The sequence below is a fragment of the Phyllostomus hastatus genome, unplaced genomic scaffold (genome assembly GCF_019186645.2).
Source record: "Phyllostomus hastatus isolate PE091 unplaced genomic scaffold, TTU_PhHast_1.1 phas_contig_86, whole genome shotgun sequence".
Classification (NCBI taxonomy): domain Eukaryota; kingdom Metazoa; phylum Chordata; class Mammalia; order Chiroptera; family Phyllostomidae; genus Phyllostomus; species Phyllostomus hastatus.
Genome location: NW_025333977.1, coordinates 53,139,729 through 53,166,278, shown reverse-complemented (window position 1 = coordinate 53,166,278; position 26,550 = coordinate 53,139,729). Strand labels below are relative to the sequence as shown.

The following is a 26,550-nucleotide window of genomic DNA, read 5'->3' as shown; positions in this document are numbered from 1 at the left end:
CTGTGCCATTTGGATTTCTTGTTTTTAGTTTTAGGAATACTCTAACCAACCCTGTATACCACTTAAAAGTTGGTCTATGAAAACATTAGAATTTTTTGAATAAAATATTCACTGCTCTTCACTCTCGTGTCCATTAAATGTCTAAATCTCAATCTACCTTTTCAGATTTTTTTTTCAGTTTTTCAACAAGAATCTCCTACTCAAAATAAATTGGTTTGCTTTCTTCTCTTTTTGTACTTTTCTATCCAGGTACATTGTCTAAAGAATTCAAGTTATTTCAAATAAACTGAACTTCTTCAATTTCACCTATTTTAATCTTAAAAATCCTTCAAGCTACAGGCTAAATCCTATATATTTTATAAAGATTTCTCTCATCATGAGGCCAAATAGCACTGATATATGACTCTTCTAAACTTCTACTGATGATATTTTTGCACATTTAGTTGAAAATTGATTATATATTGTTTTATGCCATATCCAATCTTGGATTGTTTAACTATTGTCTAACTTATTTTAGTATTTAACCTTTCACATGTTAATAGTGTATTTTCTCAAGTAGACTTAAGCATCATTAAAGTTATGAAACTGCATTATTTTTGTTTGGCCACATGACATAATATCTTAAAAATAGTAGATGATAAATATATTTATTGATTTAAAATGAAAACATATAAATTGCTTCATTAATAAAAATGCTTAGGTTTCTTCTCTTAACTTATTTAACTTTAAATTATTACATATATAAAGTCTGTCTGGAAAAAAGTCCAGCCATTGTTACTATAACAAGAATGGTTTGTATGACATTGATGTAACCTGGCAGCCAAGGAGAGTGGACTGGAATGTATGTGGGAACAATGGCGACTTCACTGTACTAGTCAGTGGGGACAATAGACACCGCTGAAGAGCCTGTGTACTGTGTGGCCATTGCATTCAAAATGACTGAGTGAGCAGAGGAACAAATCTGCATCAAATTTTGCATAAGTTTGAACATTTCTCTGTGGAAACTATTCAGATGATTCAGAAGGCCATAGCTATGGGCAACTGGTGATCAGTAGCTTCATCACAGCAACATGCTCCCTCATGCATCACATCTTGTGCCTAGTTTTTTGGCAAAACATCAAGTCACCTGGACACTAGCCCCCTCACAGGTCAGATTTGGCACCCTGCAACTTCTGGCTTTGCCCAAAACTAAAATCACCTTTGGAAGGGAAGAGATTTCAGACTGGTGATGAGATTCAGGAAAATACAATAGGGCAGCTGATGGCTATTGAGAGAACTGCGTGAGGTCCCAAGGTGCCTACTTTGAAGGGGACTGAGGTGTCACAGTCTTATGTACAATGTTTCTTATATTTTGTACCTTCTTCAATAAATGTGCCCATTGTTCATGTTACATGGCTGGATACCTTCTGGAATACACACATACATATATACTCCACAATGTATTACATGACTAAAAAGTATTTCAATAGCTATTTCACTGAACTAGAATGGGTGTTTTCCATCAATTTTTCTAGTCTTCTACAAAGATAATCTAGGACAGAAGTGAACAAACTCTGTGTCCCCATGAAACATAAGCAAAGCTGAGAAAAGTCCATGGATTCATGTTAGTCAATGGTTTGTGCAAGAAGTGGAAAACAGAAATAGAGGGAGTGAAAGAAAGACTAGGAGAAGAACATAAGAGAACAGATGAAAGAAATTTTGGACCTGGTGCATATGGTATGATGGGGGTAACTAACTGCTCATCTCTGTGTTATTTCTGACTTAATCTGCTCTAGAACAACAAATAATTAGATTCCATGCCATTTCTGAAGACGGGCAAGAGAGAAACAGATAACAGATGTCTCTATAAATGTTATGAAAATTGTAGATCTGTTTTTAGAGTTTTCTTCACATTTATGAATATGTATCTCATTCGAGTGATGAAATTTCAACTTAACATCCAAAAGACCATGCAAATGCTTCTAATGCTGAACTGAGGTTCTTTTCAGCAACCTTTTCTAGAGAAGCTTTTGTTCTTTGACTTATTATCAGTGAAGTGTGAGGCATCATACTGCCTGTCGTGCCCATGAATAATGAGAAAGATGACAACAAATCAATGTTGCATGTGAACTAACTTGTTAAAGGCCAAATACAAATACCAAATTACTAATAAAATACAATAAAGTTCAACACCCACAAAAGCTTGCCAGCCTTTGAATGTATTACAAAGCAGAGCATCAGTTTTCTACTGAACTACTACTACGTTCTTCCTAGCATTTTAGGATTATATTAAAAATGCATTATATTTATAGCAAAAAAAAGCCCCTGAATATATTTGAAACATTTTTGTCCAGTTGAGAGAGGCATATTGATGAGAGACCATTTACTATTGTTGCTAAGTTACAACTTAAAAATTAAATACATTCTCCATTTGGACAGTGATTTGATAATTTTTATATTTAGTGCAGTAGGCATGGGGGATCCAAGAAAAGGTTGGGAAAATTGATAATATCTAAATTCTTAGAAACAATATTAAACATTGTAATGAAAAACAAGATACAACCTTTTCGAGATTGTGATTATTCTTGGCTAGGTGTACCTGCAAGATCTATCCCTGTACTTCCACTCCACTGTGATTGCCTTCCTTTATTCTTTTATCATTTTCATGATATTAGCCATTCTGCTACAATATACCATTCTTTATGGCTGCCTCAAGTCCTCTGATGCATCATCTATACCCAGAGGTCAGAATCCTTTATCACATACAAGGTTTCAGAACTGTCCTCAAGACACTTTCTCTGATTATTACCTACCCTGTGCACATTTCAAACTCAGTGAACCTCACACAAAAGCTATCAGTTGGGGAAAGAGACAGACAAACAATTAGAATGCAATCTGAAAGTACTACAATAGAGGAATAAGTTTAAAGAGTAATAAAAAATAAAGAAAAGGCAAATAACATTAACTAGAATATGGTGAGGTTTCCAAAGAAGAGTGGGCAGTACCAAAGGGCTAACACTTTATTTTCTCCTCTTTAATTTATTTTTATTCTTTTGCCTTTGGCTAGAAAATTTTCTTTTTGTCTGTATATCAAGTGGCAACATTACTAACTTTTTCTTGGTAGTCATTGGTTAACAATCTATTCTGGCACATAGGTTACTTTATGTGAGAGACTGTTTCTCACTTTCTTTGTCCTTTTTGCTTCTGACTCTGAGCCTGGCATGAAACTACCACCCAACTCTGGACACTATTATTTGTAAATAAATAATTCAAGATTCAGTCATCTCAAAATTAAACTTCTATAGGATCGCCTCAGCCTTACCTGGCACACTTGATTATCCCTTCCTGTATACAAATTATTATTGTATATACATTGCTCATCCAGGGCTTGTTACACAAAATAATGTGTGTGCCGTGTGCACGGTGTGTGTGGTTTCTGGTCTCTGCCTCCCACTCCTGTGAGCTCCCTAGGTCAGGGATAAGACCTTCCTTACTAATTTTGTATTTGTTTTTTTTCATTTCCAAGGATTTCTTTTCTAACACTGCACTTAGTACTTTTAATGTACTTGGAAAGAAATGTGTTGAATGAGGTCTGTAGTATATGTTAAAAGCAACAAAAACAATGTATCACCATATGAAGTAAAATTTCAGAATCCTTGATTATTCAAAATAAAAATTATTAAAAACAAAAAGGTGACTTGTAAAGTTTTTGTTTGTATTTCAAGAAATTCTTTAACCTGAATAAGTTTCAAATCAAGGCATATACATAATTTTATAGAAGATGTCTTCTGTAAAAATTCAATAATAACCTCAGTATAAATAATTTAGGAAGTGTTAAAACATCTTTCCTTTTCAGTGTTACAAAGTTACATATTAGAAAACATAAAAATATGAAGACAATACAAAGAAATGGGCAAGCCTTCCAAAATCTACTCATTTTAACTTATTCTCATCACACTGACTTTAAATGTGTTTTCATTACAAACAATTGTAATAAGAACTTTGAAGTACTCTTTAAAAAAAAAAGTCCAAAGAATACAGAAGTTAAATTTTGCTGTCAGTTTACTGATAGGTTAAGACTTAACTACTATTTCAGTTAAAGAGTGATACATTTGTTCAGGAAATACAAATACTTAAGACAAATAACTCAAAGGTAATTAGAACAAAGCTACATACATGCCCAGAGATTTTGAATACATATAATCAACAAATATTTTTCTCTACTCATTTAGAATATCGAGGGATATTTAGAAATATTTTAGAAAAAAAGATTTTCTAATATAATGCATTCTGGCTGAATATTAAAGTGATCTGCATTCCCCAAATAGTTACAAATAATTTTATATCATGATGTTCTGAAAATAATTTGTATCTAAACCATCATGTATTATTTTATTAACAAACGAATATTTCAAATTTTGCTGCTGGGCAACAAAATAAGTGAGAAGTATAGCAATTATTTGGAATGAATAAGTTTTATCCCAATTGGTAACAGGTACTATTATAGTCTTTGCATTTTTAAAGTAGACTTAGTGTGAAAAGAATAAGAAGATCCCAAGTTATCAACAGTTTTCATGTGCTCTGAATTCAAAACTTCATGCTTACACATATTTAATAGTACTAGTTTCTCTTCCCAGTTTATAAGTTCCATTCCCCCCTTTCTGAGAACAGCCTTTAAAGTGAAGATTTCTGAGCCCCGTACAATTTCTTTGCTGTGGAATACATCTCTGGTGTTTCTTTGCCTGGAGAAACACAGTCAATGTGCCCCTGTAACACTGGCACATTTATTTTACCAATAGGAATGACATTAGGTCATATGCAGAGTTTTATTAGTTTTTTTAAGTCAGAGAAATGTGGTGTGCTGTGAGTTTCTTATTTCAAGTGTAAACTTATTTTTTAAAAGTAAAAAATAATGATATGCATATATATGGGAACTATAATCCCATAGAAGCAAATGAAGCCCTTTGGAGGGAAAGAAAGATGTAGAGAAAAACACAGAAATGTGCATATGTGTATATATGTATAACTGTACTTATATATCTGTGAATATAATGGGTTATTATATGTACATATGTGTATTACCTAACTGGAAGAAAAGACAAATAAGGTCTTTTGATGGATGCAAGTGCTGTGACATGGAAAAATCAATCTGGAGACTTCAAAGACAGCAGTAATGTAAAAAGAAAAGAAGATGGAGAAAAAGATGTAAGTATGTACATGTGATCTTTACATGAAACAATACAGAAAATATACCATTATTCAAATAGACTGAATTTTAATGTCTCATTAAAGGTTTAATATTAGTATTTTGATATCTAAAAATGTCCAAATTAAGAAACTTGGGAAAAAGAAAAACTCTTTATTCTGTATTTTTCAGTTTTATTCTAACACAATGGTGACCTTGGAAACTGAGAGGAAGACAGAGCAGTTACCAATACTAAAATAAAAGAAAATAAAAATGGACTCAGTATATTTCTTTTGACTTGTTATTTTATTTGTTTTTGGATGAGAGAATAAACTGTATCAATGTGTTTCTGCTTTAAAATCAATTAACACTACAACTAACAGAAGAAAACTGACTCTTGTGAAGTGTTTGGGAAAGAATAAGGGCACTAGTCATATTTAAAGGCCCTGAAAGGAAATTTTCTAACTTAAAAAGGTTTTGCCATAGACTGTGCATTGGCTTGAAGCTGTTTTATTGTTCAGGCTCCTAAGTTCCCATCAAAGCTGATGATTAAAGTTCTACCCACTGGCCAGGTCCCTACAATTACCCCATTGTGATGGAGCTCAACAGTGGGCGCCCTGCTAAGGCCAGACATCAAGTCATTAGAGAACTGTGAGGGACGATGAAGAAGGTTATTTTAATTCCCCTTTCAGCTCTTCTCAGGAGTGGCTCTTTAGTTCACAGAGCTGTGGGTACTTGCTTTCAAACTAACAAGCAATATTGTAAATGGAGGTTGTATTATCATGATTGCAGACAATCGAAGGCACTTGACGGCCAAGGATTCTAGGTCCTCAGTATGTGCCTTGTTGTGTTTATCAGATGAAATATATAGATGGTGTCAACAATAAAAGCGTGGAGAAGTAGTGAAAAGCCTGGCAAGAGGGCAGGAAAAACAGTAAGAGAACACAGGATAAAGACATATGTACGCAATGGAGAGGGGAGCAAAGCCCTGGGTGTTGCATTAGGATGTGAAACACTGTTACCCATTTTCTTGCTGTCCAGCTGCATAGTGTTCCAGCTCTGTACCGGGAAGTGGCTGGACTGGGGGAGGAGGTAGTGGGACATTGGCCCAAGTTGATCCATTGTTTTTCTGCGGTTTAGAAGAGTTTTTATTTTTCTTCTTTTTTCCACCTTTCCCACCTGAAAGTAATATAATAATGCATTTATTCAGACATACCAAATATCAGAAGAAACAAAGTACATCAGATGGAAAGATATATTTATGCTCTCAGCACACCAGAATCAGTAGGGGTTGTAGTTGTTAAAAGCTATAAAAAAGTGAAATGGCATAATCAGAAAAACAATGAAATGATATAATCAAAATGACATTGTCTCTTTCCCAAAGTATTACCTGCACAGTTGAATAAACCCAAAACATGGCTGCCTTAGGAAAAGCAGATTTATTGGATTATTCATGTCTGTTGCCTCCATGTTTTCATCATCAGATGAAAAAATGGGCCATAACAAATTCTTTCAAATGTCAGATTTTAGTGCATATATAATGCTCTTTTGCATAATCTCTGTAGCAAATGCAGTGTCCAAGGATACAGGCTAACCTTTTCCATTCGAGTTTACTCAGTTTAATCAATCCAGGAGAATAAGGGTTTTCTCTCAAAAATAACTGATAAAAATCAATCAACTACACCAGAGGATAAGTTGTAAATCCTCCACACTAATATGTTTCATGGAATTTTTAACTAATGAACAGCACAATTATTTTTGCATACAGTGGGAGTAGCTCCCAGATATTTTAGGCATAATGTTTCCTAACATCCCAGAAAGGAAGGAGAATGAATGGAAATACAGTAATCAATTTCAGTACTATTGTAACACAAATGACTTCATGCACCAAACATGAGCAGAAAGCATATAGGCCACACTGGAATTATAGGAGCTTAATAAAATATAAAATAAAACTTATCATTTGTAAAGTGCCAGCCAAACTTTTTCTAGTCCAAAAATTAATATATACAATTTCTTTATAAATGGACCACAGGGGGATGCAGGAAAAATAGTTCTTGAGAAGAATGAGAAAGGATGATTAAGGGGAACCTAAGGAACTTCCACCACTCCCACTTAGGCCTGTAGCTGTGCTTCCAAAAAAATTGTATTGACTCCTTGGATTTCTTCTTTCTGGAAATAAAAGTTGTAATAAATATTTGCATCAGGGTTATCTACCAATTGAGACACCACTAGAAGTCTACTTCAGCTCTTTTCTTCTAGCTACTAATCTGCATCAGGCAATTCAGAAAGTTATGTGATTTCATAATAACTTCTTTGAGTGTCATAGAATGATGAAACTATTAAACTGGACATATGCACTATTGACAAGAACAGAATTATGTCAATAATTCTAGGTAATGCGCACATATAAACACTTATGTAAAGAGCACCCCTGCAAAGTGCTTTCACTTAAAAAAATTTAATCTTTACTATATTTTTTCATATTACCCTTTAGTCCCCTTATACCCCCTCCCCTCAGCAATCACCGCACTGTTGTCCGTGTTCATGAGTCCTTTTTTTACTTTCTGCTCAATTCCTCTGCCCCTAACTTCTCCCCTCCCACAAGCTGTCATCTGCTCTCCATCCATGAGGCTGTCTCCATTTTGCTTATTAGTTCAATTTGTTCATTTGATTCCTCATATGAGTGAAATCATATGGTATTTGTCTTTCTCTGACTGGCTTATTTAAATTAGCATAATGTTTTCCAGGTTTGTCCATACTGTTGCAAAGGGTAAAATTTTTCTTCTTTTTTATGGCCAAGTAGTATTCCATTGTATAAATGTCCCATATTGTTTTATCCAGTCATCTACTAATGGACACTTGGACTGCTTCCATATCTTGGTGATTGTAAATAATGCTCCAATGAACATAGGGGAGCTTATGTTCTTTCGAATTGATGTTTTGTGTTCCTTCAGATATATTCCCAGAAGTGGGATCGTTGGGTCAAATGGCAGATCCATTTTACATTTTCTGAGGCATCTCCATACTGCTTTCCACAGTGGCTGCACCACTCTGCCTTCCCAGCAACAGTGCATATGATTTCCCCTTTTTCCACATCTACACTAGCACTTGTTGTTTGTTGATTTATCTTTGGCAGAATGAAAGGTATTTAGAGCAAGGAGGGCAGGTATCTTCTGCTTCAAGGATAAGAGCTTGATCTCTGGATTTCAAGATTAGTTTCTCAATTATGTGATAATTTAATCAATAGATACCATCTCAATTTCTACACCTGTGAAGTAGATATACAGTTTCTACTTTTTCAGGCTATTTTGAAGATTTCAAGAGATAATGAATGTAAAGGGCTCAGAGTGTGGAGAATGCCCAGTAAATATCAATAATTACTATTTTCCCATTGCCTTTGTCTCAGAAAAAAAACCTGGTTCTACCCATTGCTATAGCCTTTGTCACATTCAATTCCTCCAATTCCAAAGAGTATCTCAGAAATACCCCGATTCTCCGAATAAGACAGATAAACTTGTTTGAATCCAGGTCTCTAACTTTTCTGTTTACAATGGATGAGCCTTAATATTTTGTTTCCTGATAACCCACCCACATCACAAATAAGGGCCAGGTTTTTCCTACAGTATCAGAGGTATATTTCAACAATTAAAAGAGGAATAGGTTGGGCCATGTGTCCTTCATAGCTTTTCCCTTAGTTGTGCCTCCTTTATTCCTTATATTTATATATGCACAATGCTTTTACATTTTTCTTAGTGCTTTTACAAATGTTACATGCTCACCACCAGAAACGAGTGACACAAATAAGTGAGTTCTTATATTTTTATTTTATAAATGAGAAAGTAGAGATGCTTTCTGAGTGTTATGTGGTCCATATTCACACAGTAAGAAAAAACAATTTAAAGTGTTGCAGCTTTTGGGGAAATTACTATTTCCGGGGCTCTGAATCCAACTCTGTTGAAGTCCTTACCCAAGGTCAAGAAAGCCATTATCGACTCTCAAGGCAACAGACTTAAAAATGTGTCGTGGAAACAGAGCTGATTTATTGAAGGACATTGTTAGGGCTTTCCATCCAATGTCCATATACATCTTTTTGGGGAAAATTTCTGCTCTCTTAGTGTGGACAGCCTTGGTAGGACTATCAACCAACACAGTTTGTCTCCTGTAGCAACAACTAAGACAGAAGGGCTCTTAGCATGGTGGTAGACATATGATATAAACTAAGGAAATTACATCCTTTATCTGAGATCTAAACCTTGAGCTAAGTGAGCCACAATTTGCTGCTGTTAATTACAACCAAAGATTCTCAAGCATTTTACAGTGAGATGTACCCAAATTTAATTTTAGAAAAATGTATTTTGATGACTTGCAAATATATTTGACCCATCTCCCTTCAACATAAAATGCAAATATTTGGGTTTACATTTGTTTATGCTGAACAAATGACTTGTGTGTAAAGAAAGTTATGAAAACAGCTCATTTTCAAGTTAAACTTGTAGTCTATTTAAAAAATACTGCTGTATAAAAAGACTTAGTTATTGATGCTCATATAGTGCTATATATACATGTATATATTATATGCAATTATAATGCAAATGATTTTTGAAAGATTTGAGTTTGCTTTTATATATATTTTTTAAAGATTTTATTTATTTATTTTTAGAGAGGGAAGGGAGGAGAAAGAGAGAGAGAAACATCAATGTGCGGTTGCTGGGGGCCATGGCCTGCAACCCAGGCACGTGCCCTGACTGGGAATCGAACCTGTGGTGCTTGCTTTTATATTTTTAATAAAAAATAGCGATAGTTAACAGAAGTGTTTGTAATATATATTGAACAGAATATAAAATTTCTTTTAAAAGGGTGAGAAATTCATTCAAGCAATTCTGAAATGAAATTTTCTTCATTACTATACTTATTTTAAATTAGTTTCATCACCATGCACAAATTAAGAAATTTTATGATATGCTTAGATAGATATAAGGCAGTTTGATCCTAAATTTAAGCCTTACAAAACATACTCTTGATTATAAGAATAAAACAAACTCTATAATATTGAACTCAATTGAACTGAATTAAAAAGGGAATAATCAATTCATTTCCACCTCCTAAAGAATGCTTCCTATCACTGATTTAAGTGATTTTGTATTCAAATGTAGATGAGGTAGTTAATATAATGCACAGATATATATAAATGTCACTCAGGAGATTAATGAATTCAAAAAGAAGTAAGTACTATTGTGAATCATATTTTGCTTACAATTACTCACAAGATAACTTTTAAAACTTGGTGGCAATCAACATATACAGAATATTTTATGAAGGATTCACAGATCTTATGTATTCCATGGCTTATAACATGCAGATATTTTTATATGTATATTGCTTGAGACTCCATATATCTTGAATGAAATAAGCCTAAGATAAATCACTTTAATTATTCAGAGCAATTGTGAGACTCATTATAAATAAATGACAGTATAAATGACATATAAGGTTATTTTAAAAAGTCATCTATTTTATTAAGCTAGTTTAAATTCATAACAGATGTTCAAAAATTTGTGGATTCTATAATGTACCTAATTCTACCAATAGGTAAGAAGAGCAAATAGCTCATTTTAGAGGGAAAAAAAGAACATTAACATTTTCAGATTGAAAGGGTTCTATCTCTTGAGGAAAAGTCACTTAGTAAATGTTACCCTAATTATGTGAAAGAATTAACTCTTTATAGTATATAACACACTGTAATCATTTACTAAGAACCTGTAGTTTAAAAAAAACTTGATAAAAAAACAAATGGGATATCATTAACATGAAAAATTAAGCAAATGAGGTCATGGAATTAGCTAGAAATGTGCAGATAAAGTCATCAGTCATACAATGTACATGTTATGGTTGGAAATTAGAGGGTGTCTACTCTAAACTCTACATTTTAGAGGTGAGGGTCCTTTATGATAGGTGTATGTTTCAGTTCAGTAAAATGTGTTTTTCCCACATGCACTACATAATCCCAACATTATAGTTGTTAGTTTGGCTGATATATCTTAAGTGTATAATAAAATTCATTCCATTAGTAAAATGGTAAAATTCATAACATAAAAGACTGTATTTGGGGGAGAAATTAAATCTGAAGAATAATGTCTAATATTAACATTCTTGTTTAGTATGGTATCAGCACCTTACTTTAAATATCATTTAATAGATAATACATCTTATTACATGATATTTTGTAAAGATTGTTCAAAAATAAAAAGGCACATCAGTGAAATCCTAATATGAGAATTCTCCAAAATCATTTATATTTTAGTTGGACTAATTTTTTAGTGTCAATACCATATAAGTGACTTCCTGTGTGATGCTGAAGTATGGCTCAAGGCATATCAAATACATCTGTTCTTTATTGAACAGTATTTATTAAAATGGCACCATTTTTTAGTAAATATATCCTTGTACACCTAGTGCATAAAGGGTGACAGTGATTTTTATCCCCACACGCAAGCATGATTTCATTAGGATAAACCAGATTGTCATTTGAAAGACAAATGCCTGATAGCAAGTTGTGATTCAGTATTTCTTTATGGTTGTTAGGAACACAGGTCATATGCTGGTGACAAACAAATATTTCTCCTTACTGTGATGAGACCAACCTGAGAGACTGCCACTCCTCTCTGAGCTGTTGTGAGAGCTGGTGGTGCTGAAATCCTGTGACTGGTTGTGTGGCATTCTATTAGACAATCCCTCAGCCAATCGGTAGTCAGGGATGTAAAGTAAGGCTAAAGGTTAAAGGGCAGAGGTCATAGTGGTATTATGTGATTAGTCCATAGCACAAGCCCATGCAGAACATGCAGTTAGCAACTCAGAAGCAGATGTTGGAGGACAGTGGAGGAATGTTTTGTCTATCCTGCCTAATGAAAGTCAAGATGGATTACTGATCACGCTATTGAAAAAAGAGCTAAAAGGATGAAACTGATTGGTGTTGGTGTTAGGTAGTAGCAACGGTGGTGGTGGCGGTGGCGGTGGCAGTGGTGGGGTGGTGGTGGTGACAGGAATTGTGCACGGTACTGAATACATGCTGATATATGCTTTTAGTTTAGAAAGTGAACCTGGTAATGAATCACTAAGCTGAACAACAAGTACTAATTTCTATCTCATGCATAAATGATATGGAAATAAATCCTGAGGAAATAAGAACCTGACTCACCATTGTTACCTTTGTTCTGATCGGGAAGAGAATAACCAAATCCCATCAGATCTGTTTTTTGCTGAATTGAGCTTTTCCATTGTGTGTCAGGCAGATCGACAGCCAATTCATGTATGCTGTTGGAATGCAAGATCTGTGTCGTGGCATATGGAGTAGCCTGTGTTATTTGGCTGGAACTGTTGTAAGTGGTTTTGGTTGTGAAGTCAATGCTGCTATAAATGGCTCCATCTGAGAGCATTGTTGCTGTTTTATCCCCTTGGCCTGGAACCGGTGGCAGCACATCTGCAGTGAACATAGGAAAATGAAACAATTTAATGATGTACAGGAAGCCCAAAACTATCAGGATTGAAGATGAAAAATATATGTGTCATCCTGCACGTTTGCATTTTAGCTGAGATGGGTTTCATGAGCCAATGAAGGGTAGATGATGTACAACCTTCGCCAAGCTATCAGCTTCGGTGACAGGCAGGCCTGCCACTTGTCCTTCACGTCTCACTGCTCACCCCACCTCTTCCCCCTCGTCCCCCATTTCCTTCAACTATGAATGAGAAATTTGGGATATTTCACTACTGAAATATGCTTTCTGTTCATTCTGTTTTAGAATAAATTTGTTTTCTCTTTTCAAAAGCAATCATAACTGTGAATAAAAATTATGAATGAAAATATCCTTTTCCACTTTATCCCAAAGATGTAAAATACAACTGCTGAATAGATGCAAAAAATTTCAAAAGTACACTATTGAACATTTTTTTTAAGTTTCAACTTGCTGTTTCTCTGCTTTGCTTTCACAGCTCCCGAAATGGAGTGTGACTTATGGTAGCATTTTTTTTCCTTGGGTAACAAAGGAAGATTTTCATGAATAAGTCATTTTTACAAGACAGTAAGATTTAATTATATAAAAAGCAATTTGAATGATCAGAGTTTAATTTATGCTACCAACTCTGAGAAATAAGGATTGTAGTTTTAAGTTGTAATATAGCAAGAGTGAAATTAAACTTTAGGAGTTAACACTGAATATCAACCAGTCCACTTATCACTTATTATTTTGGTGTGCTGAATTATCTCTATATGATGACTTATAATTCAGAACTACCATGTCTCTCCTGAGCTCTTATTTTCCTTTTTCAGAAAAAAGGTACTAAAACCTAAGAAAAAAATCCCTAAACTAAATAGTACTATTTTAATTATGTAGAGTTAAAACTGAATATAATTTCAATATTTCTTAATAACCTATATTCTAAAAGCCACATTTTATAGAATTTGAGGTCACCAACCAATTTGATATCTTTATTACAGAACATTTTCAACTGGTATAGCACTGTAATATTAAGTAATAAGTGATAATTTTTTATCTTAGTACCAAAACCAATTTATCATCATAAGGAAGAAGTTTAAGTAAGAACTTAGTCAAAGTATCCTAAAACTTTTAGATTCAATGATAGCCAATAGTACTTGAAATAATTCTTACAAAAATATTGATTTTGTTTTTGCATTTTTATAAAAGTTAAAATTTGTATTTACAACAGGAACCAGATGTTTATAATGTATTTTGTACACTGTATAATTTAGGTCTTTCTGAAGGTTTTGAAGTTTGGAATTCCAACTTGTTTTACCATAAAATGGATATGTACTTTATTGAAGTAAATATTATAAATGCATATCAGTGAGATTGTTAAAAATATTAAAATTTATAATATTTCCCCACATTGTATAAGGAAATAAAATCATTTTTTTTAATTTCAGAATTTCTCAACTACTTTCTTGTCTTTCTTGCTTTGAGCTATAAACTAATTTGAAAATTTGATGATAAAACAGCATATTTAATTCCCAAGTGTCACTATCTTCTTTATTCTAAAAACTTTTAATATTTTATAATATATAAAAATTGTGGAAATAAATTTTCACTCGGGGGAAGTACTTCCACAATGTCTTTCACTGATGAATATTAACTGGCATGGGACCCAATGTTCCAACTCCATGATCGTGAGGTTCTCCAAAGCTTTTAGATTTAAAATGTGAGCCACTTCAACAAGTTTTTGAAGTGGTTGTGTGGTCAAATGTTTAAAAGTGAGGAAAACAGTCATCCAAGGATTGAACTCTACACAATGTTATGCTGCAACAACTAGAGCTCTAAAATAGAATCTCTCTTTCTCTGCTGAAGAAAATTAGTCTGCAAGTCTAAGTGATTCTCTATTGATTTTTGGGCTGAATATTTACATCAACTACTATTTGATCATTCTTCAATTTTCAAAAAATAAAATGAATTATATTCCAATATTGAAATCTTGGAGGCTTATGCATAAATATTTGAGTGTGTGGGAGCATCCATTAGCATCAGATACTTTGGAATCTATGCCAGCCTTCCTCTTAACAGCCTGGACTAAACAGTCTCTGCCATCTTTAGCAGGACTTCCCATTTTCCACTTCACACAGTCCACACCTATTCATCCTTAGTGCTTTAGATTGGCTGAAGGCACTTGTGAGCCATTTGAGTTTGAAACCTGTAATTAACAGGAGCCCTTCCTTCCAGTTGAAGTCACTTATGAGTTATTCTGCAGATTTTTAATACCTTAGTTAAACATGCATTTTTTTCTGGCCTACTATAATTAATTACTTGTATAAATATGGTTATAATAGAAATGTTTATGTGTGAACTCTGCCTTTAGAATTGCAGAGCAGTGTATATAAAAGAACCTTGGCTTTAGAATCTGGAAGGCCTGTATTCTACACTCAGACCACAAGTTAATCATCTTGAAAACTTAGTTCCTTGACCTTTAAAATTGAAATATGATTATCTGTGTCAAATATTTACTGTGTGAAGGAAATGAAAAAAACTACAAAAATTCCTAATACTATCTGGTACATGTAAATGTTTAAAATGCCCATCAAAGTGAAAATAGATACAGTAAACCCTGAAAAAAACTTTGTCTTAGACTTGTTGTTCATCTGTGAAATATGTCATATCATGAAAATGGGGAGGAAATAGAAGAAAAACTGGGAAAATCCACAAATGAACCCTTTGGCTAAATTAGACTGAGAAAATTTAGATGTTAGTGTAGCCTGCTAGAAATTGAAAAAGAGTTCATTTGTTCCCTTATTAGGTATTTATTCCTTGATATAAAAATAGAATGGTGTGTTATTCCAACACAAACACAAAAAGTAAAAGAGGAAGCTCTTCCTTGACTGATAAAAAGCTTTGGGAATAGAGTTTTTTTTTGACACAGGTCAAGAGAAGTGTTCTGCCTTTTTGGTGAGGAGATACTCAGATACAGAACTCACTCATGGCAGAGTGATAACCTGCAAGGCTCTGAGTTTGGTCACCTAGGGAAGACAGCCACTTTCAGAGGCTATGGGCATGGGAGATCCTCAACAATGTGTATGTAAGCTGAGACATCCTACAATTTACTTTCTAGTCTTCCATTTAATCCAATGATGTATATTGGCCACTCACTATATGTCAAGCATTGTGCTAAACCCATATATGAGGCATATAGTCATCCATTTAATCTTCATCACACACCTAAGAGGTGGGGATGGATATTTTTCTGCATTTTATTTGGGAAGTGGGAGTGAATTTACCTTCTTATAGTTGGTATTGAATGCATACCCATACAATACTTAGTGACTCTACTATTTACAAAACTTAAAATTATACTCAAACACTATTTGTATTCCACTCTTAAAGAGAAAAGGCCAGTATACATGATTATTCTTCTAATGTATTTATATACTCATACATGTGAAATCTGCCAATGAAGTTATAATACACTTAGAATAGCCCTGGGTCTCCTGCAGTAATTCTGCATAGAAGTATAGAAATACTCTAGTGGATTCATCCAAACTCTCTTGGATTACAGTAGTACTTTCCTAATTAATCACCCCAAATTTTCACTGTAATTCCATTCTCCACACAGTAACAGGCTGCATGACTTAAGGCAGTACTTGGATCCCAGTATTCTCCTCTTAAAAATCTATGAATGGCTTCTGATTACCCTTGGCAGAAATTTTAAAGTCTTTCTGTGGCTTAGAAGGCACTCTATTCTGTCTCTCAGTGTGTTTAACCCCTTTGCTACCTTGCAGTTTTTATTCAAGTCATTAGGAAATTTATTCATTTTTCAAATAGGCCAATATTTCTCTTATCACACTTTTGATTTATTCCTAAGTCTTCAGATGATTAATTTAAGTAACACTCCATTCACAGGACTGTCTAATTTCCACTGGGCAGCTCTTTTATGTGGGGTATTGACAAGGCAGCTCAAGTCCATTTACTGTCTGCACAATCTTCTGCCAATGGAAAGCTCATAAATATGGGCCAAGCTAAGCACAGGGACCAGAGACTTCTCTAGACACACTTTTCTCTAAACCCATCATTCTCCTATTGACTGGATGGAAAGACAGAGGGGCTGAAGTAGTAATTATTTAGAGTATATCCAATTCTGTCTCTCTATAAAGGCGGATGAAGAGGACCCTGGCACGAAATTTTGGGCACTTTAGCATATTAGCTACTTAGCACCAAATGCCTTGCATTTGGGTACCAGTTAACAATTGTAGAACTACAAAAAAGTTCTTTCCCAACATGTTACATTTAAGTGTATACTCATTATATGTATATTATATGAAAATAAAGAATGTCTCTCTTTATATTGATATTATATTTTTACCATCCATCAGGTACACAGAACATGCTCAGTAAATACTTGCTGGATGAATTAGAAAAGTGAAATGGCTAGACCAAAATCATAACCCCCATTTAGCAGCATAATCCCTAATTTTAGTACTCTTGTATTAATAGCCTTAAAAACAAAATGTATTATGAATATTTATCTTCCTGACTAGTAATGACTTCCTTAAAAGTTTAGTTTTAGTCAAGGTAACATACGACAATGGTTTTATAACAAAAATTCAGCAAAAGTACTGTGCTGTTAGTACATGTGCTTCTCTAATTTTAATGATGAAAACTATTTTTTTAGTATATCTTTTTAAAAAAAATCTAGGAAAGCCAAGAAAACAAATAACAAATAATAAAATTTTGAAAATCTTAACATACCTCCACGCCCAAAATTCCCAATCTCATTTGGGCCACTATTGCTATTGTTTACTGGCAAGCTTGTGGCTGGCCAGGAATCAGCGAGCCATGGATAATTGGGATCCCCAGCATTCAGAAGACCTGGACGACTAAAACAGAAATTAAAAGGAAATCAACATGTGGAACTCAGAGAGAGACTTGGACACTTGTCTCAGGCACTAAAATGAATTTTAAAATTTAAGATTTTAATTTGCTTCCAGTTAAAATGTGTAGGCTCTCTAGAATTAAGGAACTCTAGCAGTTCCTTAGGTTACCTATAGATTAACCTTGTCATTGGAAGCAGAAGAGTCCTTGCTGGGATTTTTCTGGCACCCAAATGAATTCAGTCATCTGCCCTGAATCTGGTAGGAATCAGTATTGTAGCAGGATTTCAAAACAAGGTTTTGAAACAAGGTTTTGATGATGAATTGGTACCTCAAGGGAACAACTGCTCAGAGTGACTGCTCAGTATCAGCCGTTTCCAAGATTTGGGGCTATTGTATTCTTGATTGCTGCAACTCCCATATTTATTTGTCCACTGGAGGCTCTAATCCCTGTTATGAGACTTCTTACTTGATTTAGGGCAAAGAACTTGAGGGAAATTAATGAACAGTATTTATACTATTCCATCAATAGCACATTTCTAGGTTCTCTCAATGGCAAAACATCAGGGGTACAATTCAGTTTTTTCTAAGGTAATAAATGATCCACTGTGATATCATCCAGCATGTGCACAGTCTTGAAAACTTTCTTCACACCATAGTTAATAAAGAATTTACATTTTTAATATTAAAGATGGGGATTCTAATTCCTTTATGGATTATGAAATTATTCATGAAGAAATAGCAATATCTACAATCATTGTACTTTTTTGTTTTTTGGATAGACAGTTTCTGGTACAATCCCTAAGAGAAACACAAGTTTCTATGGAAACTGCAGTAAAAAAATCCAACTACTTTTTTGCTACATCCACTAATTTTCATTAGACCTAATCTCTTTGTGATAAAATATTGATTAAATGGGAGATTGGAAGTTATTACCAGAGCCTAATTACAATCTCCATATTGGCAAAGGGAAAATAGATAAGGATATATGGGTAAGTTATCAGCTTTTATCAATTTCAATTGAGTATACAAAGTTGTGGAATCCAGTCCTATCAATCTACAGCCTATTCATCATCCATGAATCATTTACTTTGTGATCGATTATGTGTAATTGTTCACTCACAGCAATTTAGTGAGAGCCAATAAGGAGTCTTAAACAACAGCAACTTCATTTGCTAATGTCTAATTAATGCAATAAACATTGGCTAACAAATGAACATGTTCGTTGTGATATTTAGTACTAATTTCTTCAGGGGCATGTGGGAGATATGAAACATCTGGACTTGATTCCTCTAAAGTGCACAAGAGATAGATCATTAAAACTGTGGTAAGCCATTTAATTCCTCCTAGAATTCTCAGACTTCTAAGTGACCATTTATTGCAATAAAGCCTCTCACTACAGAGTTTCCCAATCCTGATTACAAATAGTAATAATAAAAAATCTCCTTAGCATACCTTCCATTGCTCATTAGTCCTCCATCCCCTCTTTGAAATGTAACTGTAAAACAAAGAGAAAGACATACACACACAAGTAGTCAATATTAATTACAATTAATAACAACTACATATTGCCCTTAGTTTACAGCTGAGGCCTCTGGGAATTTTAACAAAATATAATTAATGTAATTACACAGGGAGTAAAAAAGAATGACTTGGTCCATGGCAAAGCCATCACTTGCTCCAAATTTAATAAGACATTTTAAAATTCTTCAAGCTAAATGTATGGCTAAGTCTAAGGGGCAATTTGTTTTTGGATGTCAAATGTCACAAATATTACAATTGATGTACATAGTGGTATTGGAAAATTGACAATTAATAATAGGGAATTATGAAGTTATGACTTTTCATCTTAATATGTGGGTTTCCTAATTAGAAGAAATATGTAAAATGCAAATAACAGAAATTAAAACAAGATAGTTGAAACAGGTAATATCATCCTTCCAATGGTGCTGTCTGATGACATATTCCTCCACATCACAAATCCTTTTAGGGGCACTGATAAGCACTGTGACTTGAACAGCTATAATCACAACAGACATGGACTGTATTTAATAGAGAATGATGTGTTTAGTGCTTTGTTGCATCATCCAACTCTTACAACAGTAAAATTTTCAAATAATTGATACTGAATGTATTCCAATTGTATGTAGTAATTATAAGACTCAAGTGTTTTACAAAACTGTAGAACTTATTAGCAGCCCCAACAAGTAGCTAGCAGAGCCACAGCTGGGCAGGTCCCTCCCTCCAGTTACCAGATTCCATTCCACAAAACAGCATGAAAGTGGGTTTCAAGGATCAGCCAAAGAATATAAATATCCATTCAGGTTCACCATCACTTGTGCATAATCTTATATATGAGTTGTGAGAAAGGTATCATGTACTCTAGAAAGGTTGTAGGCAGCAAATTATAGTTAACATTATTTAATATTTTTGCAGGGAAATGTGAATATACATGATTAATGTGAAAAAGCTTAGAAATAATTCCACATTACTTTGGATAAAATGACTTAACTGGAAAATCATGAAAAGAATTGCTGTTTAGAAATTTATGGACTGCAAAACTGCAATTATGACCAAAATTAGTATGGGTCAGTTAAACCAATGACTGGGAATAAAGGGGAAAATACGAATTCAGATGAGAACCCAAAATACCTTACTTTTAGAAGGTATTGATTTTTTTTTACTATGGTTTATCTTTCTTTTATCTAGTGAGTAAAGATAAAAATAAATAAAAATTTATGAATTGATTCATACTTTAAGTAAACCGAGGACTTATTGTTACTTAAAGTATATACATAGTAAATGCTTTTTAATTTGAATAATCTCTCCATAATTCATCTGTTCCTCAAGTTTCCTTTATCAAATATGATCACTCTATAACTTTTGTAAATTTCCAGAAACAGTTCCCCGTGGCTAATGCTATCTCTCTCATGACATCATAAGGTGATAGGATCATACTTCCAAGGCTCCATCAGAACTTTCATGAGACACTACTTCATTAGACAGTTTCAGGAATATCTGCTGGCACCTGAATTATACTGCCTTATTAATTTTTGAGGTAACATCTTAAATACATTATAAAACAATCTTGACATAATTTTTGCATCTGCCCAGAATGGGCTATGGTTATAGCTCCTGGGAAAAAATCAAGGAATACTGATCCCTACTCTGCTCTCTGATGGCTCACTTAAGTGCTGGGAATCAGGAAGCAGCAGCATGTCCACCTCACAACAGGTCCCTTTAATAAATGCATTTAACATAAAATAATTAATCTAAAACAATTAATGAAAAAATTAAGCATGGGAGGTATTAAATAAAGGCTTGATTAGGGAAATAAAACAAAATGTGAAAACAGTACACTTAATTAGCTTTCCATCTGATGTGACTTTCTAGTTGTATGGTTTTTAATGGACTATCGAGTGATTGTTTTACTCTGCTAAAAGAGTTAAGATAATGTTGTGAATATGCAAATAAACAGGCACTGATGGGCTATACCTTAAAATGTGCTGTTGGGAGATATGTAGGGAGAAGCTAAATATTCCTCCCTAATTTATATGCTCTTTTCGCCCCCAAAGTCCTGTTACTGTCAGAGCAATAAATACATTACGGAAAAGACAACTGAAGAGGCAAAAAACGGAGTTACACTTGACTTACACATACTAACTAATGGTAAATTATTCATAATATACATGTCTGCATACCAACTATACGAAAGCAAAAATACACAGAATATTGTGTAAGTATATGACTAACTCAAAATGGCCTATAGATATGAGAATCTTCCATTTTTCATATTTCTATCAGAACAAAAAAAAAGACCCTTATCAATAAAATTGCTTAGTTGTCTTTTTAAAGCAAGGGAAAAAAGAGCACATCTTTTCAAGATTCCCTTTTTTAACCCATGTTTCAAGACTTTTAATTTGTTCTATTTTGAATAACAAATGAAAAGTAACAGAATTCTCATAGATCATGACATTAAAAGCAGACTAGAAATGAGAATGAATGATTAGAACTCCTAAAATGGAAGTCATATTTCATGTTCTGATCAGAATTGTTTTTTGGGTTTTTTTGGTGCAAGGAGAGAGAAACATAAAAAGAAATGCCTCAGCAAATTGGAAGCTGTTTCGATGTAGCTATCATTTCAAAGGTGTTCTGAACTACCTTGAAGTTAAAAGCAATGAGGGTGAGGAGAGTAAAGGTCATTGGACAATCTTGTTCTAGTCATGACTTTGATACCAGTAATTGTGCGTTTATCAGGGATAACGAGGTAAGTGTGAACCTTTATCAGGAGTTTCGGCTAGCCTCTAAAATTGAGAACTCTGAGAGAGCCATGTATAGAAGTTTTTAGCTAAAACTCACTAAATAACTCCACGGTTTCTAAAAAGTTCTTCAGATACCACAATCTTACTTTTTTGGGAACTGCATTAAATATTTTGAATTTATGGCAATATTTATAAAGGATATATGGTAAAAAAGATTTTGCAAGTTTCTATCATACACAAAGTACCTGTACTATTATCTGATGGGATTAATCCTAATCTCATGCCTGCTAGAAGTGAAGGGGAAGGAACACATAACTATGCAGTAAATTGACATTTTGAGGTAAGGATGCTTTCAGAACAGCTATCTCTAGTAAGCCACATTTTTGTACTCCAAATGGAAACTTTAATGTTGCCAGCCAAGCTTCATTCCCTTTCCTGATAAGCTATTTCTCAAATATGAATGTATATTAATCCTCTTTTAATAAGCATTAACTCAGCCTAGGTAATCAGACTATACACTTTCCATCCAATCTCTCAGCTGCCTTTGCACAGTTTTCAAACACTTTATATCTCAGCAACAGTTTTAAAAGCGGTGCTTGAATTATTTAACATTTTATAATTTGCTCAATCATTCAATTCTTTGTATTTACTGAGTTTTATAAAATCTGTTATCTTGAAAGGTAATATTCATAAAATAAAATCACCCCTTTAAAAATAAAAATGTATTTACTTTCATTAAAAATCCGATCCTTTGAAATTGTGAATACAAAAGTAAAAACAAAATTGGAGAAAAGCCAGGTAGCCATGTGGATTATTATATGGATATGTAAAATATATAGATATGGATAATATGTTTTATATATATCATATATAACTATCTAGAACCTCTATGAAAGCTACAATACATGGCCTTTATTCTAACTTATGTTGTTCATTTTTCTATTTACAAACACTGTTATACACATGATCAAACATTTATTCTAGATTCAAAAATTACCTAATATTTTCTGTATTTTATGCCAAAAATCTCTTTACAATTTTACTTCACCCTACAATGACTTAGGTGGTAAATTATTCTAGCAGACAGGGATGTCACATGCAGTGACAAGGAGACTGTTAGTGCTCAGTGAAGATTAAGATAAACAGCACTGCATGCTACTCTAGAAAAATATAAAGTAATTTCATACAGACTGAGGATATGATATCTGAGGATACCTTTCAAATCTACCTGCCCTTCTTTGTGCCATGTGCAAGTCTATGGTGCATGTTTGTTTCTAAAGATTTTAAATAACGGATAAAGAGGGATAAAAAATGAATAGAACATTAGTGTGTCATGCTGCCCTGGGGAGATCTCTCATTTCCTACTCAAGAAGTTTGGCCAAATTCTTCTCACAGGACATTTCAATGTGTAAGTTTGCATTTGATCCTTTATAGCTGTTTTTACAATCCAAAGTGTCAATCCACTAGTGTTCTATGATAAATGTGTTAAATCTCTGACATACAAAAAAATATCAATACCAAGTGACAGGATTTTCCCCCTTCCTTCTAAGCATTCAAATGCGATTTTTCACATGACAGGGAGTCAAACACTAGCCACAAAGTCAATGACTAAGTTTTTGCCTACAGAGGGCGAGTGACTTTCTGTGAGGGTTAGAATTTCCAAACTGAAAGATTATTTTTGTATCCCCATACTAGTTAAAATCTTTTCTGTTCTACCTCTCTAGTGGTTAAGGAGAGTCTTGGAATGGAGTAGGAAAAGGGCAGTGCTGAAATCAAATTTTACCTGCTTTACAATTCTACTTAGGATTAGTCTAGCTTTATTAAAGTACATGTTTCTTAATATATGTAAAGAATCAGATATTTAAGGATTGTATAGTCCAATATCACACTTGGAGTTTGAAATAAATGAAGTGTTTTATGTTATAAATTAAGTAACTATCCCAAAGTAAATTTTCATTTAGTGGGAAAAAATTATTTTGTTATGGTGAATCAACAATAAAAGTTTGAGACTGCATACACATTATAATGTAATGAAAAAGTAGAAATATTAGGTTTTTCACTTTGCAAGAAAATCATATTTTCTTACTTGTGAAATTTATGGTTCCCAGAGAGATTTTTATAAAAACCAAAATATAAACAGAATAGTAAAAACAGAATTTATTCAATATAATTTTTATAACATGCTTCAGAAGAAATAACCTTCAATGAAATCTCTGAAATCTCTGTGCTCTGAAAATGGATCATTAGCTCATGCATGAAGTATCAGAAATTTAAACCTATGATAAATACATACTCCATTAATCATTCCTATTTAAAATCCTCATATTCTCCACATTGCATAAGGACAAGAATAGGGAAATTTTAACAGGTGGAGGATAAGATATTTTTGAAGGGAAATGTGTAGAAAATATCACCAAGTCAGATATACCATGCTAGGCACCTGTGGTTTCAATTTTCATTTTCTTCTCACCTACAAGAAAGGAACAGCAGTTGCTGAAAGGCAAATTGCTAGTTGAAGGTGAATCTAGTCTGAGAAGTCAGCCATCTATCAATTAAGTATAAAGGTTTTGAAAGCCTGCTCTCTGGCTTGGCCTTATTCCAAAGTATTTAAAGGGCATACACCTTCTGAGTTAACAGTTCTTCTGCAAACAGATGGATATCAATCACAATGAGAGATGATAATAGAAAATGTACTATCTTATGAAGTTCAAAGACCAACAGTAATTTTCTAATTAAATACATAGATTTTGCCAAAAAAAAGAAAAGAAATCCACCCCCCCAAAAAAAAACTGTTGTTACAAAAAGAAGGGAAAAATGTCTGAGATCATTTTACTGAAAGTAGAAACCTACTAATTATTAGAGCTTTGTTATTTATGAGGTGTGAGTGAATGAAGAAGTATGGAGAGTAAAAATGCATCACTGAGAATGTGGGTATCTTAGAACTCTGCACTGAAGTGACTTGTATAGTCAATATTTTATTATTTTTCCTAAAGTCAGGCAAAATGATAAACACAAAATAGTCCTCAAACTAAACCTGTTCTTCTTCATGTTGTATAAGATTTATATGAATGTGTCATAGAGACAGAATGTAACATGGTGAGTGATTAAACAGATCAGTTTTAGTGCCATCACGAAATGAAGGTGCAGGACTGCACTGCAAATCAAGAAGGCATTCAAGTATCCTCAAGGTTCAAGAGTCTGACACTTAGCAGTTATTGCCCCACACCCCTTTTTTGGAAGACACCCTCATTGGTGTGGTGATACAGCCCTTGAATGACAAAGCAGAAGGAAGAATGCATCTTAACCCATAGGAACGGGAATGACAGAAAGACAGCATATCACAAAGCATGGAAACTCCGTTCCAATGCATACACTAAGTAATCCTTTCTCTAGTCCTGAGAATTTATTATATGGGGTAATTAATAAACTTTATTTTCATAAGATATGGACATGAGCCACAATATTATGATCAAATGATCATATTTAAATGCTGTCAAATAACAAGACAACCAAGTGGGTGCTATTTTTTCCCATTTTGCAGTATTTACACATTCTCAGCAGATTAGAAGCCTATAAGCTACAGCAGCTTATAAAGTTAATAAGCATTGAATCCTCTGTCAAAATCAGTCATTAAGATATTTATGCTTCTTACCAACGGTATAGAAGGTTGAATAAAATATCTTAAGAATTCTAAAGTGTTCACAGGAGTATGTTAAATTAAAACTGTTTGCTTATAAACTCTAGAAAGTGGAAAATGCTATGAGGGAATTTTTTTATTGTTTTTAGATAAAATACTTAAAATGAATTGTAACTAAAATTGCTATTGAACAAGTTTCAGCATTTAGTTCACTCTTTCAATCACTGATTTCATAATTCTCTGTTTTTCTGCTCCTTGGAAATATTTAAAAGGCCAAAATTTTTGACATCCTTGAAATTCTGCTTTGAATTCTAAGGCAAAACAACTTTTGCAAACAAGTAGAACATCTAGGTATTTGTTTTCCTTCTTCTGCTTCTTTTCTTTCTTTTTCTTCCTTCTAAAATGCTGATTGGTCACACTGAAAAATACATCTGTTTAAGTGACTAGTAAACCCTTAATTCATGCATTATCCATCTAATTAATTCTGCTGAGAATTTTTGCTTGCTTTTATTTTCCATCTGCAACATTCCCTATTGTAACCTGCATCTTAAAATGCTTAATGCTGCATTTCAATTTTTTCCTGAGCACTTCTCAAATAATGGCTTCATAGCATGCAAAGTCTGTGTCTGTGTTTGTGTGTTTTGAAGAACTAGTTGAGAATAATGGTTAAGCATTTATCAATGTGCACTCTTGCTATGCTTCATTGGAGATTCAAGGAAAAAGATGGCCATTTGGTCATAATGTGATGTGGTGAAGAGCAATTCATTAAAGCATGTCATTTATAATTGCATTTTACAGAAGGGATGTTTAAAACAAGTCAAAAAGATTCATTCACTCACTCTTCCGTTATTCCATTCCATTCCTTCTCTTTCATTTCAAAACATTCCTAAAGATAAGAAGATTTCTTAGCTGGAAATAGTCTCTTACCAGCATAATTACTGAGTCCCTTTCTCTTCTTTCTTCGCCAATACAACCAGATGCTAAAACCCATCAAAATTACCCAGCAGGCACCACCAATACCAGCTATAAAGGCTGGTTGCTTCACAACATCCGTGATTTGTTCAGTTATGCTGTTATTGTTTTCTGTAATGACAACTTCATTACGTCCACCTATGGAAGA

At 33.7% G+C, this 26,550-nt stretch overlaps 1 protein-coding gene across 13 annotated transcripts in view; it reads right to left on the bottom strand.

Moving 5' to 3' along the window:
• ROBO2 (roundabout guidance receptor 2) overlaps positions 1-26,550 on the bottom strand; it is a 1,629,349-nt gene that overhangs the window by 32,861 nt on the left and 1,569,938 nt on the right. For 8 of the 13 annotated variants that reach the window (XM_045851089.1, XM_045851086.1, XM_045851087.1 and 5 more), the window contains 6 exons: positions 26,358-26,540; positions 18,987-19,029; positions 17,410-17,537; positions 12,363-12,644; positions 11,809-11,934; positions 6,187-6,343 (listed from right to left, as the gene is read on the bottom strand). In XM_045851089.1, the coding sequence (XP_045707045.1) occupies positions 6,187-6,343; positions 11,809-11,934; positions 12,363-12,644; positions 17,410-17,537; positions 18,987-19,029; positions 26,358-26,540 (919 nt within the window). The remainder of the gene's footprint in view (positions 1-6,186; positions 6,344-11,808; positions 11,935-12,362; positions 12,645-17,409; positions 17,538-18,986; positions 19,030-26,357; positions 26,541-26,550) is intronic. The other 5 variants (XM_045851091.1, XM_045851095.1, XM_045851099.1 and 2 more) reach the window with 1 other exon arrangement.